General features: G+C 46.1%; 1 protein-coding gene across 1 annotated transcript; it reads left to right on the top strand.

The window, feature by feature from the left end:
* Nucleotides 1–554: 554 nt before the first annotated feature.
* Nucleotides 555–16,542, top strand: LOC8051836 (enteropeptidase-like). Its single transcript, XM_040214438.1, has 6 exons — nt 555–612; nt 680–998; nt 1,487–1,718; nt 1,792–1,927; nt 2,192–2,457; nt 16,172–16,542. The coding sequence occupies exons 1-6, from the start codon at nt 555–557 to the stop codon at nt 16,430–16,432; spliced, it is 1,272 nt and encodes a 423-aa protein (XP_040070372.1). The 3' UTR covers nt 16,433–16,542.
* The last annotated feature ends 1,991 nt before the right edge of the window (nt 16,543–18,533 follow it).

Raw genomic sequence — 18,533 nt, 5'->3', positions numbered from 1 at the left:
AAACGTATTCATCTAGCCACCACCTGCGTCCGGAAACGCGCTTACGCAGGCTACCACAGCCCTTTGACGAGATGACTCACAGCCCAGCGCAGTCGGGCAAAACTGACGCACTATTTCAAAACCAGGAAAACGCGGTGTAAATTGCTCCGTTCTAAAATGTCGCTTGAAGGGTATATAAATTTGAGTGCATATGCACATAAAGTAGTAATAGAAAGCTTTAGATGATCGCTCCAATACATCCGATATTCCTATTAACGATACTCGAAAACGATAAGCTGCATGCACAAAGGTGGCGGAGGTGTATCGGCCATTGTTGTCAGAGTCATCCGAACGATATACTAAAACTCTCTACTGACCGCTGCCCGATTCTCTTGACTTGTATAGTGACCTTATTTACTGCCCGTGGCATATTAGGGGGAAACAGATGGTGGAAAGGTAGTAATGGCCATAGCAGCAGCTACAATTTGCTTTTCCTAAGACTAGAATTAGAATTCTTTCGGTGCGCATGAAACAACAGTACTAGTTTCGCGATGAGATTCAGCCCATTACTGAAAATGACTCCTCGCCCCTTCATTCTGTTAGTTTGCGGACATACACCAAAAACAAACCCAGGTATTTCTAAGGCTGCACTCTGCAACGATGCGGCTTACTTGTAGAAGACAAAATTATGCATTTCCAGATCATATCTTAAAGTCGTGCATATATTTAATTTTTGTGATCACGATTTCCAACGCAAATTGTGTGTTCGAATGTGTACTCGCTAACTGGATTATTACAGAATCTGGAAGTCTGCAACGCACAAACGGAACCGAGTCACAGAATAATTGCGGAATGCGCCAAGAGGTAAAACACATTTCTGCAAGAATCATCAATGGTACCCAAGCTCTCCCGAAACACTGGCCCTGGGTAGTCGCAATCTATGATTCAAACGATACCTTAGTATGCGGAGGGGCCTTAATTGCTGAGGAATATGTGGTAACAGCAGCACACTGTTTTGGGTAAGTGCTTTATATTTTTCCAATGTAATGTAAATTTTTATTCTGATTTCTTTCCATATAAAAGTTAATTACTGTCTCGGACATTCACACTCCGTTCTTCGTTAGTTTGTAAGGTCATTCAGCCACTGCCCGTGCACTCCGGTTTGAGGCATGAAGCAAAACACGGGGTTCTACTATTTGCAGCGTAAACTTTGCACTCGATTGCGGCTCATGATTAGACCAGAAACCCGATAAACAAATTTGTGTTTAAATTTTAAACAATTATCTCGTGTCAAGCATTCAGATTACAGGTGGTGAGAAAAGCAGCCTTTAAACACCGATATGAATTTCTAAGGTGCGGCAAGTAAACCACCCTGCGCCAGGCAAAAGGCTAGGACACAGGACGCATCTAAAGTCTATTCGTGAAATTTACATTTTATTTTCTAAATTTAAAAATTATTGTATTTCGCAATAGTAATTTTTTTCTGTTTTTTTCTTTATAATTAAAGGAATCAAGACGCTCATAAGTTTTCAGCTCGTCTTGGAACCACACTCAGAACCAATTCTTCTCAATGTAACAAAATTCTGAAAAAGTGCAATATACAGAAAAGGACAACCAGAAAAAGCGAAGTACCTCCAAAAGAAGATGAAGAATACCATGAGGCTCCTGAAACCCAGGTGACATGTGTTGAAGTTGAAAGCATCTGCACCCCTATTCGACAAAACTGTCGCCTTTTCATGGTAAGTAGCAACGGTTTTAACGTCTATAAATGTTGTGCATTATAGTTTTCTCTAACATGTATTACTTTCACAGAAAGACATTGCTGTGGTAAAATTAAAAACGAAAGTCAACTATACTGACTATATTCAGCCAATATGCCTTCCGGAAAACTGTGACGATCCCCCTGCAAGCAGTACACCCTATTCTGTTGGCTGGGGAAGAATATTTGGTAAATTGTATAATTTAATTATTTTACTACAGACGCGAATCATTATAAAATATAACTGCGCAACTTTGAATCCGTTCGTATTTCGAACATTAAACTGGCAATTAGAAAACATTCCTACTGCGTTTTTATGACGTATCGATTGTACGTTAATCAGGCAGTGGTCGCATTTTCAAACATGCTCACATGACCAATCAGGTATTAGAATGTACAAATTTCCGTATTGTTTTCCGAAATAATTCTACTAAATATTTGTTTTACTCCCAGAATATTATGATCCATATGAATATGAAGATGATAATGAAGTCGAAGACCAAACAGACGACCTTGTGATTCAGGAACCTATAAACAAAACATTGAGTGAAGTACCTAGCGTCAGACCACAAACGGAACAAAGTGGATTCCTCGCATTTCACTACGCAAACTCACTGATGGAAAGGGAAATAGATCTGATTGATCCGGATCGATGTAGTGCCCAATTGAAAAGCAAAGTTCCTGGCTACATCATTTGCACAAGTGGAGGATCATGTCATGTGAGTAAAGGAAGCCCTTCAATTGTACTTCCTATAAAAATATGACATAATAAATCTTATTTCTTTTAGAGCGCAGCTCTTAGGCGCCCGTTTCCGGCTTGAGCGGCGTCGCCGTCGCCGTCGCCGTCGCCGTCGCCGTCGCCTCCTCCGTCGGCCTCGGCCACGGTGGGAGACACAAGGCCCATACGCACATTGGCGTTTGAGCGCAGTGCGTTCCGTAGCGGCAAGCGGACGCGTTGCGTTGCGAAGACCGCTTGCGCCAAACTTGTACGCACAGTTGTGTTGACACGCAGTCAACCGCAGTCAAGAGCCAATAAGAACGCGCTATCGTCGCTAGTGGCTCACCAATAGTAAGCGAAATCGAAGGAAATATGGCGGCGCACAGCGACAGCGTCGAAGTGTTCGATCTTGGGACAATCTCGCCGGCTTCCCCGACGTTTTGTCAAGCTTGAACCATCGCAGCCTTGGAAAATACAGTCCCCACCGCTCCCCAAAACGAAAAAGCAAGCACTGCGACCGGAGAACCGGATACGTCTCCTCGAGTCGGCCGCGTGGGGCGAGCGAACACGTCACCCCCCTCTCCTCTTTCGGCTTCTGATTGGTCGAACGCACCCGAACACACCGCAGCGCTTCGGAAAGTTGAGCGAGTCTCTACTCGCTTGCGTCGCGCTACCGAGCGTTGCAGGAAGGCGCGCGTCGCTCCGCAAGCGACCGCGCCTGGCCGCAAGGGCTCCGCAACGCACTCAAACGCGTTCAAACGCGAATGCCCGTATGGACCTACACTCTTTAGGTGAGGACACAGCGGGGCTGAACGCGTGGCGCGAGGAATCAGATAGCGTTCGTTCGACGGATATGGGAAAGGCTGCATCATCCCGCTACTGTAATCCCGCTGCCACCGTGCCCGCGGCTGACAGTGTCGCCGGCGGCCAAACGGCGAAACTCTGGGAGAGCGAAAAAAATTATCTCGTTGCCGTGACACACCGGTACACCGCGTGGTCTTTCTGCACCTGCGAGAACCTCGCTAAAGTTCTACGCGTGTGGAGCCTGAGGCGGCACGAGCCGTCTTGAACGTGCTCACGGGTTGACGAGTCACCTGCCGGCGCCGCTTCAAACCATAGTGAGAGAGAGAAAGGAAGAGAGTGAAAAGCGAACTTTATCTGCACGTCGCGAGGAGCGCGCTGTCCTCACCTGAAGAGTATTATCTATCCACCGTGGCCCCGGCGAAACCGCCCTTTGCAATATGGAAATAATGCAAGCGGGCGTAACCGCACTTTGCATTATAGAAACTTTTCACCGTTATATTTAGCGGGAATATTTTCTCTAAATTTAACGGAAAAAAATTCCACTCAAAATTTAGCGGAAAAAATTTCCCGCTAAATTCAGCGGAAACTTTTTCCCGCGAAATTTAGCCAAAAAGGTTTTCCGCTAAATTTTGAGAAAAAACTTCCCCGCTAATTGTAGCGGGAAAATTTACCCGTTAAACTTTGCGGAAAATCTTCCGGCTAAATGTTGCCGAAAAATCTCCCTGCTAATTGAAGCGGAAAAATTTCCCCGCTAAATTTAACGAAAACTTTCACCGCAAAATATAGCGGGGAACTTTCCCCTAAATAGGATGGGAGCAGAAGAGGAGGAGGGGAAGGTACGGAGGCAGAGGAGGGGCATACGCTCCCCTTCTCCTCCTCCTCTCCCCTCCTACTCTTTCATTTTTTGCATCTTTGCTGTAAAAGCATACAATGACTTTTAGCGTAACATTTCGTCCCAAATGTTTGTCCGTCCATAGTCTATCTGCGCAGTTCAGCGCTATGTTTAGCGAGGAAATGGCCGTTACTTGACCTCTAGTAGCAGTACTCATATTCCGTTCTCGCGTTAAATTGCGTAGGGAATTTAGAGGGAATTTTTGAGCATCAATTTATTGGAAAAATTTATGACACGTTATTTAAAAACCGCTATAATTTCGTCACTAAATTTAGCGAAGGAAATTATATCCCCTGACTGGTCACGTGGCCTTTGCACCAATTAGCCCCCCCCCCCCCCCTCCCTCCCCGCTAAATTTAACAGAGGAGAGTTATCGTCCTTGCTCCCCACGCGAAGAGCCAGGGTTCAATTCTTGGGAACGACGTGTCTTTTTTTTATTCTTTCTACTTGTTATTCTCGCAAGTTCGAGAACCTTCTCGTCTCACCTTACGAATGTTCGACGGGCTCGAACGTTCTAGGCCGAATGTTCCAGAAACCCACGCCGGTAGAAAAGGTGTTCCGTGTGTAGCCGGGGTCAGTTTCGCCCCAGCATTCGGCTCTGCTGTTACGCCGACTTCGACTCCCGCGAGGCTCTGCTGTTATCTTCTGTTTTACTTTTTTTTATTTTCGGGCAGAAGTTCGCCTCAGTTCTTCTAGTTATTTTCTTCGTTTCACCTCGTCATCCGTGACAATATAAAGCAGCGTATTCCATGCACTACAGGACTTAGGAAAAAATGTCAGACAGTTTAGTTTACAGTCATGTCTCGTTAATACGGACGACTCCGTGCCCCAGGAAACTCGTCCATTATAAAGAATAAAAGCCAAAAACACAAACATTTAAGATATAATTGTGGGAACAGATGACAGTTTAGTTAGCCAAACAACGAGATGTGACTTTGCACTGAGGTCTTTGATCCTACTTCTGTGTCCAAAAGGCTCAACACGCCGACCATTTAAGTGCACGTTCTCCGTCGCCCTCCTGCTCAATATAGGCTATCGCCGTCTCCCAGCCAGCCACAACGAGCTTCACATCGAGTAACGGTCGGTCTCTCTTCTTTCTCCGTTGCTTATGTCGATGTGATTTTTTTTATTTTTTTTTTTATTGATGTAGTTATTGAGAGGATTCAACCGACAAGCTCCAGCATCTGCTCGTCGCTAAAAGGCTCCCAGTCGCTGGTCTCTTCGTCTACTTCCAAGAATGCCGATGCCTCTTCATCTGGGTTTTTCTCACCGGCAGCAACTTGAGCTGGCTGTGGAAACGCTCATCCACGTCTCTGATTCGTCTAGAATTGCGTGCACTGTGGACTTTGCGAGATTAATTCATAGGTTTTTTTTTCACTCCACGCTGTCACGTACTGAACAGACACTGAAGGCGTTTCACGTTTGAATTTGCATATCTTCTTTTGCAGCTGAGCAGAAAGCTCTGCCCGTCCACGCTTAACAACCTGTCAATATCCCCGCTTTCAAACTGACCAGAGAATTGTTCATTCTGAATCCCGGAGAAAAGCTCACCGGAGAAAAGCTCACCGGAAAAAAGCTCACTGGAGATAACCTCACCGGAGAAAAGCTCACCGCAAAACCGGTGGATAAGGAGAAAAGCTCACCGGCCATTGAGCGTATGCGGAGGAAAAGCTCACCGATTTCTTTTTCTGCTATTTATATGGAGGCTGTTGGAAGATGCGTAACATATATCAATTTATTATTATTAAAATTCGTCAGCTTTGTACAAAAGAAAGTCTAATTTTTTCTAATATTTGTTAAGCTTATTGGGTATACTGCTCCCAACAGAATAATTACGGGCGAGTGTTTTCTGTGGCTTGCTCCCTAGGCAACGAAAGCCTAACTGAAAACTTTATGAACTTGAAGAACAGGAAAAAGTTGAAAATTTAATAATGTTTGCCTACAACCTAAAATTCAATACTGTAAATGCCGAATATCCGAAAGTGCATGCGCAACCACGCGGCGCCTGAAATTCTCTATAAAGCTTTTGTTAACTTTTGAAAACAGGATAAAACAGTCAGTAGGATATCGAGTCTTCTTTCTTCCACGGACATGCGCATTTCCTAGCCTCTCGTGCTGGCGATCCACACGTTGCCTTTGTGTAATAGTGCTCCTTCTACGGTGAGCCACCCATGACCTTCAGAGCCACACACTGGCGTTGATGTTACTCGTGACATATATACGAAGTAGCCTTCTGTAAGGTAGCGAATATGGCGATTTGGTAAACGCTATACATGCTGAAAACCGCTCAAATGACGACAACTGAGTGAAGAAAACATACACGACAAGACGAAGCTGTTCTCGCAACTAAAAGTTTGTCAGTGAAATTTATGGAATACAAAACAGCGCGGCGGACGCTGATTGCATCAACAAACACCTACTTATCTATTAGGCAGTACCCAATATTCGGAGCTGAAACGGTTCACACACCGCGTTTCATATTAGCTCGCAAAGAACAAACCTCTTTATCTGACAGAGCTACCGACGGCGTACTGTCAGCTGTCAATAAATTGCTGTCTGTGTTACCGGTCTACGATGTTCTGATTCTGTAACCGCCTTGCGGCTTCATTAATATACAAAATTGGCGATTAAATATTTTGAGGAATTAGTAAATATGCCCAATGAACTTCAAGAATATTACAAAAAAACGACATACGTTTAATGAAGTGGCGATTGCGAATTGTGTTGAATTGCCAGGTTTGGCGCCAAATCCGCTAAGTTAAAAAAAAAAAAAAGAAGAGAATCGGTGAGCTTTTCTCCGCATCTGCCGGTTTTGCGGTGAGCTTTTCTCCTGTGATCTTTTCTTCGCCGCCAGTTCATCTTTGCCTTGTATGCACAACGAATGTGATCCACCCCGTAGGCCACCGCGCAATGGTATGACACCCCGGAAAAAAGTAACATACCTTCCAACTTGAAAAGAGGCACACTTTTTACCCGTGCAAGGATTATCTCAACATAAGGTATATGCGGTGGCCTCTATGGGTCACCAACTTTTTCTTCCATCGGATTTGTTAGCCCGCATCGAAAATAACTAGTTGGGCAACAAAAGACATTGGTGAATTCCGGGTACACACTGGGGTCACTAATATTTTTCTTTTCATTATTTTCTTTGTAGACAGATGTCCGAATTAACGAGACAAAAATTCATGTATTTTTCAGTTTTATTCCCAAACTAGCCGCCCGTCGTCCGGACTGCGGGTTTCTATATTAACCGGGTAGAAGTACATGTGGAGAAATCGGTCGCCGAAAATTTAGTCCATATTGATGCGTGTCCATACTAACGCTGTAAATATTAACGGGACATGAGTGTAGTTGGAAGACTACGTTTGGCTCAAGAATCTTGAATTGCCTGGAAGATTTGAATGGTATGCATATCAATATGAGGTACCTCCATTTTGCTTGTGTGACTGAACTATGTTATCAATATGATATCGCACCTTGATTGCAAAGTAATACTTTCTACTCAAAGAAAGGATAGGATGCGTTCGGGGCCACACTCCTCGCCAACTTTTTTTAGTGAAAGCTGGAAATCGAGAAAACTAATCCCCCCGTCCGGACTTGAAAACCGCCGCCGGTCATGTAAATTCCTCTCCATCTTTTCGATCCACCGGGGAGCGAAGAGCAATCTTATTATTATTGAGGGAATAAATAAATGTTTTGTATATTGATACAAATAATTACCGGCAGTCACGAATGTCTTCCCGAGGTGATTTGCGGACTGTCGTACACACAAACGCTTTGTAAAAGCAGATTCCGGCTCAGATATGCCGAAAACATGGTAGAGTGTTGCCCGGAACCGCAATGGAAGAAACATATTTAAGCGCCCTTCGCATATATATGCAACCCAGTAAGACTGAGAGAGACCAGACTGGTTTTTAAGCCTCTTGCGACGTCTCAGGACCGGATGCGCTGCAGCGGAGCAGGCCCTAAGACGTCGCAAGAGGCTTAAAAACCGGTCTGGTCTCTCTCGGTCGTACTCGGTTGCAAGAGTGTGAACGGGCCTTCATGTGATGACTCTGGCCGCTCTTCCCGCGGGGAGCGAGCGACCAGATCGTGTTCGGAGCTAGCCTCGATCCAGGAGTAGTTAATCCCGCGCCGCCGCGAAGGGCGCTGAGGTATGAGCACCATGGGTATGAGGTCCCTCCTCGGTGGCCACGGTGTCGGCGCAGTAGCGTGCTCGCCTTTTTCGCGGGGTGGTGGTGGTGTGCGGCCAGTGGCTGGCCTAGAGTGTTGCTTTGGTGCTGGGCCGATCACAGGTGCCACCATTGAGCACGAAGGTGAGCCTTAACCCGAAGAAGAAGAAGAAGAAGAAAAAGAAGAACAAGGAGACGAAGGAAGAGAACACAGATTTAGGGACTCTCGCGACTTGGTGGCGGCGTGGCGGCGGAGAGGTTTAACAAGAAGCGATGAGCGAGGGAATGTGGGACCACCGCTGGGAGCAACAACCGGAGCGGTCGGTTTGGGAGGGATTCTATACTTGGGCGCCATCTATCCCCGTGCAAGCGAAGCGCGCTCGGTACGCCGACCATAATGTTACCGCCGCGTCGGACAGAGAGTCATCACTTAATGTGTTTCTTCCAAAGTGGCTACAACAAGAAGCGGTGAGCGAGGGAATGCGGGACCACCGCTGGAAGCAACAGCCGGAGCTGTCGGTTTGGGAGGGACTCCATACTTGCGCGCCATCTATCTCCGTGCGACTGAAGCCCTCAGTGCACCGAACATAGCCTGGTCGCCGCGTCGGGCAGACAGTCATTACATAAATGTAGTTCTTCCACCGTGCCCGGGACACACAACTGAACTCAAACTCCGAGAAATCCTGCGGGTCGAATGACATGAAAACACGCACAGAGCAACGCTATAGGAGAGTAGTTTTTCGAATTTTACGGTTCCAAATTTTTACCCTTCACTCCAGAGCGAAATTGAGAAAAACGATGGTGGAAAGGTGCAGGCGTTGCTTAGATTCCGCGGGCACAGGAGATTATGTCTGAGGGCGTAGCACTTCACTATGCGACGCAACGCGGACGCTGTCGATAGTGGCGGTGACGGCCAGCTTCCAAAGCAAAGCGAAGTGTCACTTTTGGGGATCATACGCTTCTAATACTTCTCCTACACCAACTCCGATATTACTGGGAGACACGCTCCCCATAATTGCATTCTTCGGCTAGTTGTGTCACAACAGCGATTTAACAGAAACCACCCAAGCAGCACAGAGTTGACCAATCATTGGCGAATTGCTGGCAATGGTCCTTTGCCCAGTGGCCCAAGAGTGGCCAGCCATTGGCCGATTACTTGCTTTTCTCTGGCTGTTGGCTAATTGCCACTGGCCATCAGCGATCAGTCAAGCACTGGCCGATCAATGGCCACTCTCTGGCCATTGGCCAAATGACCATCGCCAGTCATTGGCCAGTGCTTGGCCAAAATCTTCCCATATGTCTGGTAAGGTTTTCATCGTAACTTAATCCAGTTTAAGTGCTCATGCTGTGCTCGTATTCATTCGATGAACTCTATTCAAATGTCGTCTTCCATGGGTGGTCCTCGCGCTTTCCCTTTGACTACGTCAACTGTCTTTGGGAAGGAAAGATTGAAAGAAATACTTCTTGAAATTACACCACGATAAGGATACTTCTGACCGAGTTTTATTTCGTGTGAGTTTACCTGCTCCGCGCTTGTGAAACCTGTTTGTGCGAAGTGCTCAATATACCAACTCAATGTTATTCTGTGGGACATAATAAACCGCCCGCACTCTCTTCGTACCAGGAAGGGTAACTTGTAGCTATTCCCTACTGAAAAAAGACCATTCAGACCGCTCAGCCCTGATGTGTTATGGAACCCTAGCAGACCATCAAGACTTCCGCACGTCCGACTTCAGACTTTACCCCTTCAGCCTACTAACCCCTTAGCCATCGTACCTTAGAAATACAGCTTTCCTGAAAGCCGCAACAGTCCAAAATGCATGTAAAGCGTTTACTCCAACCCGCACGAGGAAAGTCGCCGCAGGAATGCACAAACTTCATACGCACAAACACCGTCTTCAAACGAACTCACCTAAGTCGCTGGAGCACCGATAGAGGTAGCCGTTGCCCATCGTCCTGCGGTATGACCACTTCTCCCACAAACAAGAGAGCGTCAACAGCCAACAGGAACAAAGACTTTCCCGACGACCAACGACCGTTTCCACAGGCAGCCTATTGACCCATAGCCTCCTATATACTGACAAAGCCTTCCAGATGGCCACGAGAAGCGGCCGCCAAAATGGAAGAGGTGGAGTGGCAGACAACGGATGAGAGGAGAGCCACGTGACTGGCGCCCGCTGCAGCGAGACGCCGAAATGCATTGCTCCCGAGCTAACAAGTGTGGTTCGGGAACTTGCCGCTGCAAAAGCTGTTTGCTGACGTCCAGGTTCCCCGAGAAATGGCTCTTTGATGCTTTGCGCTCCGTATCCTCGCGCTCCAAATTTCCGACCGGGCACTCTATGGCTCCGCCGTCGAACTGTAAGGCTTTCTGAGTTTATAGGAGGCAAAGATTGACCAATCTCTTCCTTTCTTCTAGGGACGCGGGAATGTCACTTCGATTCTTATTTCAGGGCACCCCTCCCAGTCGCGCGCTGGGAAAACCGGACTACTTTGCTTTCAGAGCACTGCACATTCCGGAGGACGTCGTCGCCAACCCACCAATGTATCCGGCCCATCCTTTTAAGGGAAGCCGTGATCTTCGGGGTGCGGCGTTTGCTTCGGCCGCCCGAAGACAGGGTTGCAAGCCGTGCTCTTATGCCTGCAACTTCTTAATAAATGGCATTTTCAACGTTCCGTTTCTAAAGCCACGGTCACGCACTGGTGTGCCTTGGACTGGTAAATATTGAAACGCTCTATACACGCAAACGATGCTACCAAAAGTGACTCAAAGTAAGCAATACGTACGAGCACACTGTACTCTGCTGTCCGTCGCATATGGCAGACATTTCGCACCGGCTTGGCTTACTACGTTGCTGGGCGCGCAGCTGAGCCAATGGGTGGCCAACTCGTGCCACCAAGTTCTCGAGGCGAGATCGTTTTATAAAGCTAGCTCGATGGACTTCGGTCTCCGAATGAAGCGGCAATAAGTGGGCATCATCTGCACTCAGTGAGTCTCTATAAAAGCAATATTTTCTTCCTATTGCGTCTACACGATGGACAAATAAACGCAGCGACACAGCAGGTTTACGCAATCGTGTCACCGACGCGTACTGCCGATGAACACAGCACGCTGACGCACTCCCGTCTTCGGATGATTTCTGCAAGGGCCTCCCCGTAAAGTCTAGTGGGCTTCACAGACCCTTGAGTACAACCATGAAAGGCCACACAGGCCTTTTAGAACAATTTTCAAGGAACACACGGCTCTCAGAAAAAAAAAATTAAGGGTATGCGAATATTAATATTTTTGAATACAAATTGAATACAAATAGTTAGCCTCGAATATCGAATCGAGTATCGAATAGCCGAAGGCAGGTGCATTTATTCACAGCATTCTCATTTTCACATGTGGGAACTGCAGTTAATTTTGCTTTTTCTTTTTTTCTTTGTTTTGAATGGCAGAACTGCAGTTGATTTTTCTGCATGACAACTTGTAATCTTGACAAAAAAAAATTTAGTTGTAGGGAAAATTACAAGTTCTCACGCGGAAAAATCAACTGCTGTACATGGTGAGGTAGGAGGTGCTCCCTTCGAGCGGAAACTACACCTCCAGCCACAGAAAAAAAATCTCTCACTCGCCACTGAAGTGGCGGGTGATTACCAGGTATTTGATGCAAAGCTTCGCCAGACTCGAATATCTTAAGTACCCGACAGTTCGCCACCACTCACACGGAGAACTCTCTCTCTCTCTTCATCAGTGCCTCCTCTGCATACGCCACAACTTCCCATTTTGAAGCTGAAACCTCTTTGCTTTACATTGCACTTTTGGCTAAGCGGTCAAATGTTTGCCAAACATCTGCTGACTGAGTAAAGCCTTGCTCCTGTGACTGCGTAGCAGCTCCCGGCTGGGTTTTGTCAGTAGCATCACATGAGGCTAGCTATGGCAGCTACAGAGCTTTTAGCCATAGTAGTTTTTCCTTTTCGGCTTTGAAAATAGACGACATGAAGCGTGGGTCTAAGAACATAACAGGGCATGCTTTCTTGTCTTCCTCATACTCAGTGAACCTTACCTTGATGAATCTTATCTGGTCTGTGGGAAATTCTGATGCCCCAGCATAGTTACCTGGACAGTGGAGCATACCAAAAATTATAGGAACTTCGGAAGACAAAGACGGATACTTCTCACCACTGGCAATAACAGTGGCTTCAATGCTTGTACATATTCAGAAGCATCATTCCACTCTGATCAGCCAAGTTCATCGATACAGAACTTGAAATTATAAAACAGAGAGGACGAGGACGGGAACAGGACACCTTTCATTTAGCAACAACATAGAATGGCACAACGATAAAACCGCCCCCCAAAAGTCTCAACGTTTTCAAAGACGGAAAGAAGCTACTAGTTATAAAGGAAAGGGAATACACTAAATATAAAAGATTGAAAAGCGCATCACTAGAATAGTGATGCGCTTTCCAATCTTTTATATTTAGTGTATTCCCTTTCCTTTATAACTAGTATCTCCTTTCCCTCTTGGAAAACGTTGAGACTTTTGGGGGGCGGTTTTATCGTTGTGCCATTCTATGTTGTTGCTAAATGAAAGATTCCTCTTCCCGTCCTCGTCCTCTCTGTCTTATACTTTCAAGTTTTGTATCTATTAACCAACACGCTCGTTTTCAATTGGAAAGTTCATCGATGTTACAGTGCGAGGTAGCAAGCTCCAGAGTGACTGCTTCTTTGAGTTCTTTGACTGGCTATTCCATCTCGTCTCCACGTCTTGCACCAAACGTAGTGCGTTTTTTCCCGTTTTCTTTTGGCACTCCCCAAGCGTTTTTTGAGCTGATGAACTGTGCTTGTAATGTCCCACAACATGCCTCACGTTTTTGCACAGGCGATCACTGGCCGTCGAACGGAATCACGTGTCATTAATCGCCAGTTGAAGCATATGCTCGATGCACCCTCTTTCAGTTCCCTGAAGTCTACTTACCGCAGCACGGATGTTGCGCTCGTTATATGTTACGATGAACTTCGCACATTCATCGGGTATCTCCCAGTCATGGCATATTTCGTCCAGAATAGTTACGATGTTCACATCACTGTGATAGGCGGCCATATGTCGAGTGTTCAAGGTGAACCACGTCGTCATGAATTTTGGAGTGAGAAGATGGCAGGTGACGCTCACGTAACTTTCGTTAGCGCGCGATGTCCACATGTCGCTTGTGAAGGCAACAGCGATAGCGTCGCCTCCAAATCACTGGCTCTGCTTTCACCTTGTTTCGGGTGTCGTCATATATTAGTTTCACTAGCACGCGCGAGAGTGTAAAGCATCCCGCTTTACACTCTCGCGCGTGTGAGGCGATAGTTGGAAACGGCCTCTGTCAGAAGTTCTTTGAAGCCGCAGTCTTCCACAATGCTGTAAGGCTGTAAATCAAGCGCCACCATGGCGGCCACCTTGTTATTCAACGCTCACACCCTCTTCTCTGACAGGGGCTTCGTGCGGCGCACGAAGTCCGTCAGCGTCGGTTGATCTTTTCTTGACGTACCAGTAGTAATCCCATGATACTCTTTCAACAACGCAGGATGTATTTTAAGATGGTTGACAATGGGCGTTGTCGTACCGCGGGCGTTTTAAGTGTTGACTCGCAAGCCGTAGATTGAGCCATTGATGCCGTCACTCTCGCAAAATAAGTCCAAGTAGCACTCCTCCCTCTTCGTTTAGGTGCCGTTTCCCGTTCGTTCGTCCGCTACGCAGACGGTTCCCCGCAATCACCTCCATCTGCCATAACCCCGGAGGGCGAATGCGAAGTTGATCACAGTTTTAGAAAGTCAGGAGTCACAAGGGAACAGAAATTCGCAGGTTACCGCTACCGACACCGATGCCACCAGTTTAGGTCGAAGCCACCATGCAGCTATGTCGCTGTCAATCGGCCTTGCTTATCGAAAATGAAACAGAGCAAAACTTATGCTTGCAAATACGTTCTCGAATCGTTTAATTTCGAATATTCGTGTTACGACGAATATTCGAAAAATACCAAAGACTTAGTTTACGAATCGAATACAAATATTGAATGTATAATATTCGATTTGTATTCGAAATTTCGAATATCCGCCCACCCCTAAAAAAATATCTTGGCGGGCCTCTCATGTCCTCTCAGGAAATCCTAGTGGGCCTCACAGACATTTTTTTTCTCAATAGTGTTTGCTGGGAACACGTGCTAAGGAAAACGTTAGCGTATTATTGTAGCCTGTTTTTCGCTCGCACTTGTAATAAAACGGAGTATAATAACGTATTTTAAGTCTAGAAGTGCCGCCTGCTTGTGATCTAGAGGGCAACGTCGTTATGCGTTCAGTTAGGGGCTACAGTCCACTGCACTAATAAAATTACGTGCTTCTCTTTTAAAGGTCAGTAGAACAGCTCCCGATTGGAAATACTAAAAACATGGTTAGCTATAAAAAATATTACTTAATTTCGCTTATGTTCTATAAATATTGTGGTGACCCGGTAACAAGAGACAACTGCCCTGACCTAGCCACACAGCTCAAGATCCTTGGTTTTCGGTGAGCTCAGCTTTTTGCTTGCATCGCCACAATCTAGGCTCAGCAAAACAGCACTGCGCCGACGGAAGCCCTACCTTAAGTCATGTTCGATATACGAACAGCTTTCAAAATGAATATCAACTATTGCATGACCGAGTTGATGTACGGCAAGTCACTCTGTCTGCTAGGAAACTTCTTCGACCGAGCAAGTGACACCGAAATTGAGAGTGCCGAAAACTATGTAAAAGGACTGCGTATCCTAAAGCAGGACCTCCGTTCTACCTACACAAGGGTACCGTCGACACGTTACATGTTTATTCGGGCTGATATTCTACTCTGTACACATGTCTTTCTCAGAAATGACGGAGTCAAGCAACCCCTACAGCGCACATACGATGGACCGTTTCAGGTGCTAAGACGCAGTGTCAAAACTATGACATTTCTGATAAAAGGCAACGAGAAAGTCGTCTCGTTAGACAGTGTTCAGGCTGCCCAGCCTCACTCCGATTTTGTGTACAAGATGCAATACCGTTTCGAGGACCTCGACAAGCTCAGCTCCAGACGGACAATCCATGCAACTTGAGTCGGGACAAAATCGATGAAACCTCACGACAACTGCTTCCTCAGGGACGTAAAAGCTCGTCACCTCCGGCTGCTCACTAGGGGGGGGGGGGGGGGGGGGGGTACTTGCGGTGACCCGGTAACAAAAGACAACTGCACTGACGAGGCACACACGTCCAGAACCTTTGTTTTTGCTGAGCTCAGCTTGCTACTTTCATCCTGAGTCAAGGCGATTACGCAATTTAGGCAATCAGGATCGCGGGCAGTAGAGACGAGATGTTCAGACCGAAGTGAACCATACTGTGAATATTGTAAATAAAAATTAAAGAAAAACACGAGGTAGGGGGACGAATCTCTGCACTATCATGGGAAATAGTTTAAGAACCAACATTTGTGCAGCTTAGTATGAATCATTTTCGTAAAGGTTAAGTTCCAATGCTCTGTCTAGAAATATCAAGGCAGGTATATTGAAAGGTTACGTGAACAAGGGGGGATATTTACTGCTTTTAAAATGGCACGCATTGAAAAGTATAATTCTGTCTGACCTTTGTGGTCAACAAGCAAGCATCTCGAATGGATGCATTATTTTAGAAGCAACAACTTTTTCTCCGTTCTTTAATTCTTTGTCTGTATTTTGTTTCTGTAACATTAGCAGTAGTGCTGCTAGTAAATCAGGTTGAGAAACGTGTTTTGTTTCATGAACAGAAAATAAAATCTTTCTGTTTAATATAAAAAAAGCCATTGAGGTCAAAAATTTCTGATAATTTATTTTCAGGGAGACAGCGGAGGACCCTTGATGTACGAAAATAACGGCCGGTGGACTCTTGTTGGTGTGGCGTCTGACGGACCAGACGACTGCTATCACCCGGAGAAGCCTTTGCTGTTTGTGAAGGTCTCGCACTTTATGGACTCGCTTATTTCCACATTTATGCAACCTGGAAATCACAGTGACAGAAATGTCTTATGTGCTGCGGAGACTGCTCGTAAAGAGTGTGTAAGGAGGTTCTATCAGTTCTACAACTACACTTTAGAATGATAAGACATCCTGAATGAATTTACCTTCAAGCTAGTATAAAATTCAAAAAAGGGTTGCGCCAGTGTGCAATTTTATTTGCCTACATTTATGATTTTACTTGCTTTGTGCAAATATGCGTGATTGCGCTCGATGAAAACTGGTAATGAAAATACAGGGAGTGCGCAGGGGAGGTGATATAATTCACCTATCCTATAACTTTTTCTATCACTGTCGACAAGATTTCCTTCTCCTGGCCCACTCACCAAATAAATTCATAATGACAACTGTCTTTCCTTCTGCTATACACTTGCTCAAAAATCAATCATATAACTTTTTTTAGCGAGGATCTTTCATTAGTAAAGTGGAGATTTGGGCCAGTTGGTTCATTGCAAGCAAAAAAGCGCCGAAAAAATATACAGGGACACAGACGAAGGGAAACAGGACAAGGCGCACTCTCAACTGATGTTTATTGAACAATTCACACGTTATATAGCCACACACACACAAAAAAAAAAAAATCATTTCTTTTTTATCTACTCAGCCCGCGTTTCAAAAATTCAAACTCATTTGTAGATAAGGATACCGACGTGTCACTTATACAATTCTTGTCTCTGGTCCTAATTGCATACGCCTCGTGTAATTCCCGCGACACTTTATCTTTGTATCTAGCCAAAATCTTGGTGTCATTGAAGGCCGGGGTGCAAGAGCATCTATTGCAATGAATTGCAAGGTGCCCCGAAGGCGTCGTTCTTGTAGAGGCAGCGTGCTCTCGGGTGCGATCATTAACGCACCTGCCCGTCTGGCCCACGTATGTCATCCCACACGTCATGGGGATTTCATAGACGACGCCAGTGGCACATTCATTCATCGAAATAAGTACGTTGAATGTGCCACTGGCGTCGTCTATGAAATCCCCATGACGTGTGGGATGACATACGTGGGCCAGACGGGCAGGTGCGTTAATGATCGCACCCGAGAGCACGCTGCCTCTACAAGAACGACGCCTTCGGGGCACCTTGCAATTCATTGCAATAGATGCTCTTGCACCCCGGCCTTCAATGACACCAAGATTTTGGCTAGATACAAAGATAAAGTGTCGCGGGAATTACACGAGGCGTATGCAATTAGGACCAGAGACAAGAATTGTATAAGTGACACGTCGGTATCCTTATCTACAAATGAGTTTGAATTTTTGAAACGCGGGCTGAGTAGATAAAAAAGAAATGATTTTTTTTTTTTGTGTGTGTGTGGCTATATAACGTGTGAATTTTTCAATAAACATCAGTTGAGAGTGCGCCTTGTCCTGTTTCCCTTCGTCTGTGTCCCTGTATATTTTTTCGGCGCTTTTTTGCTTTCATTAGTAGTTTCGGGATGACATATCTTACCACTAAAGTGACATTTCCTTTCATAGCAGGGTTATTCTGAACGCCCCTTGGAAATACCATTCGCAAATTGATTAGAAGGAGATGGTCAAAAACGCTTATCTTGATAACCATAATTCACGAGATGTAGCACTTAAGGTGCCACCCTTACCCAGGTAGCGCACCGCGTCGGCCGGTATCGGGACTACGCCGGCCGGTCCCGGTAACAGGATGGCGGCGCCCGGCCATTGGTGCCGGTGAGCTACCGGCCACGGCCGGCGTCGGGGTTTCGTCTTGCTCACTGGCCAGTTCCGCCGAAGAAGTTACAGTGACTGGCCGGCATCGGGTTTTTGCTGTCTTTGCTGGCCAGTCTTTCTATGGAGGTTCCAGTAACTGGCCGGCATTGGTATTTTGCTGTCTTTGATGGCCAGTATTTACATGGAAGTTCAGTAACTGGCCGGCATCGGCACTTTGCTGTCTTTGATGGCCAGTATTTACACGGAAGTTCAGTTACTGGCCGGCATCGGCGCTTTGCTGTTCAGGCTGGCGAGCCCCGCCATGGAAGTTCCGTTTCCTAACCGACATCGATTTATCTTTTTTTTTTTTTTTTGCCGTTTTTACTATGCAGTCAAGTCCTCCAGATTTTGACGAACTGTGGCAATTCATGAATAGCGAGTGGAAATATTTGCGTAGATCAATCCTTCGCAAATAACTGCCGACGCTGGTGTATTTGATCCCAGCATGGCAGGGCTGACGTGTTT

This window comes from Ixodes scapularis, unplaced genomic scaffold (genome assembly GCF_016920785.2).
Source record: "Ixodes scapularis isolate PalLabHiFi unplaced genomic scaffold, ASM1692078v2 PGA_scaffold1__304_contigs__length_218370807, whole genome shotgun sequence".
Taxonomy (NCBI): Eukaryota; Metazoa; Arthropoda; class Arachnida; order Ixodida; family Ixodidae; genus Ixodes; species Ixodes scapularis.
Note: the sequence above shows the minus strand (reverse complement) of the source record. Positions and strands in the feature narration are given on the sequence as shown.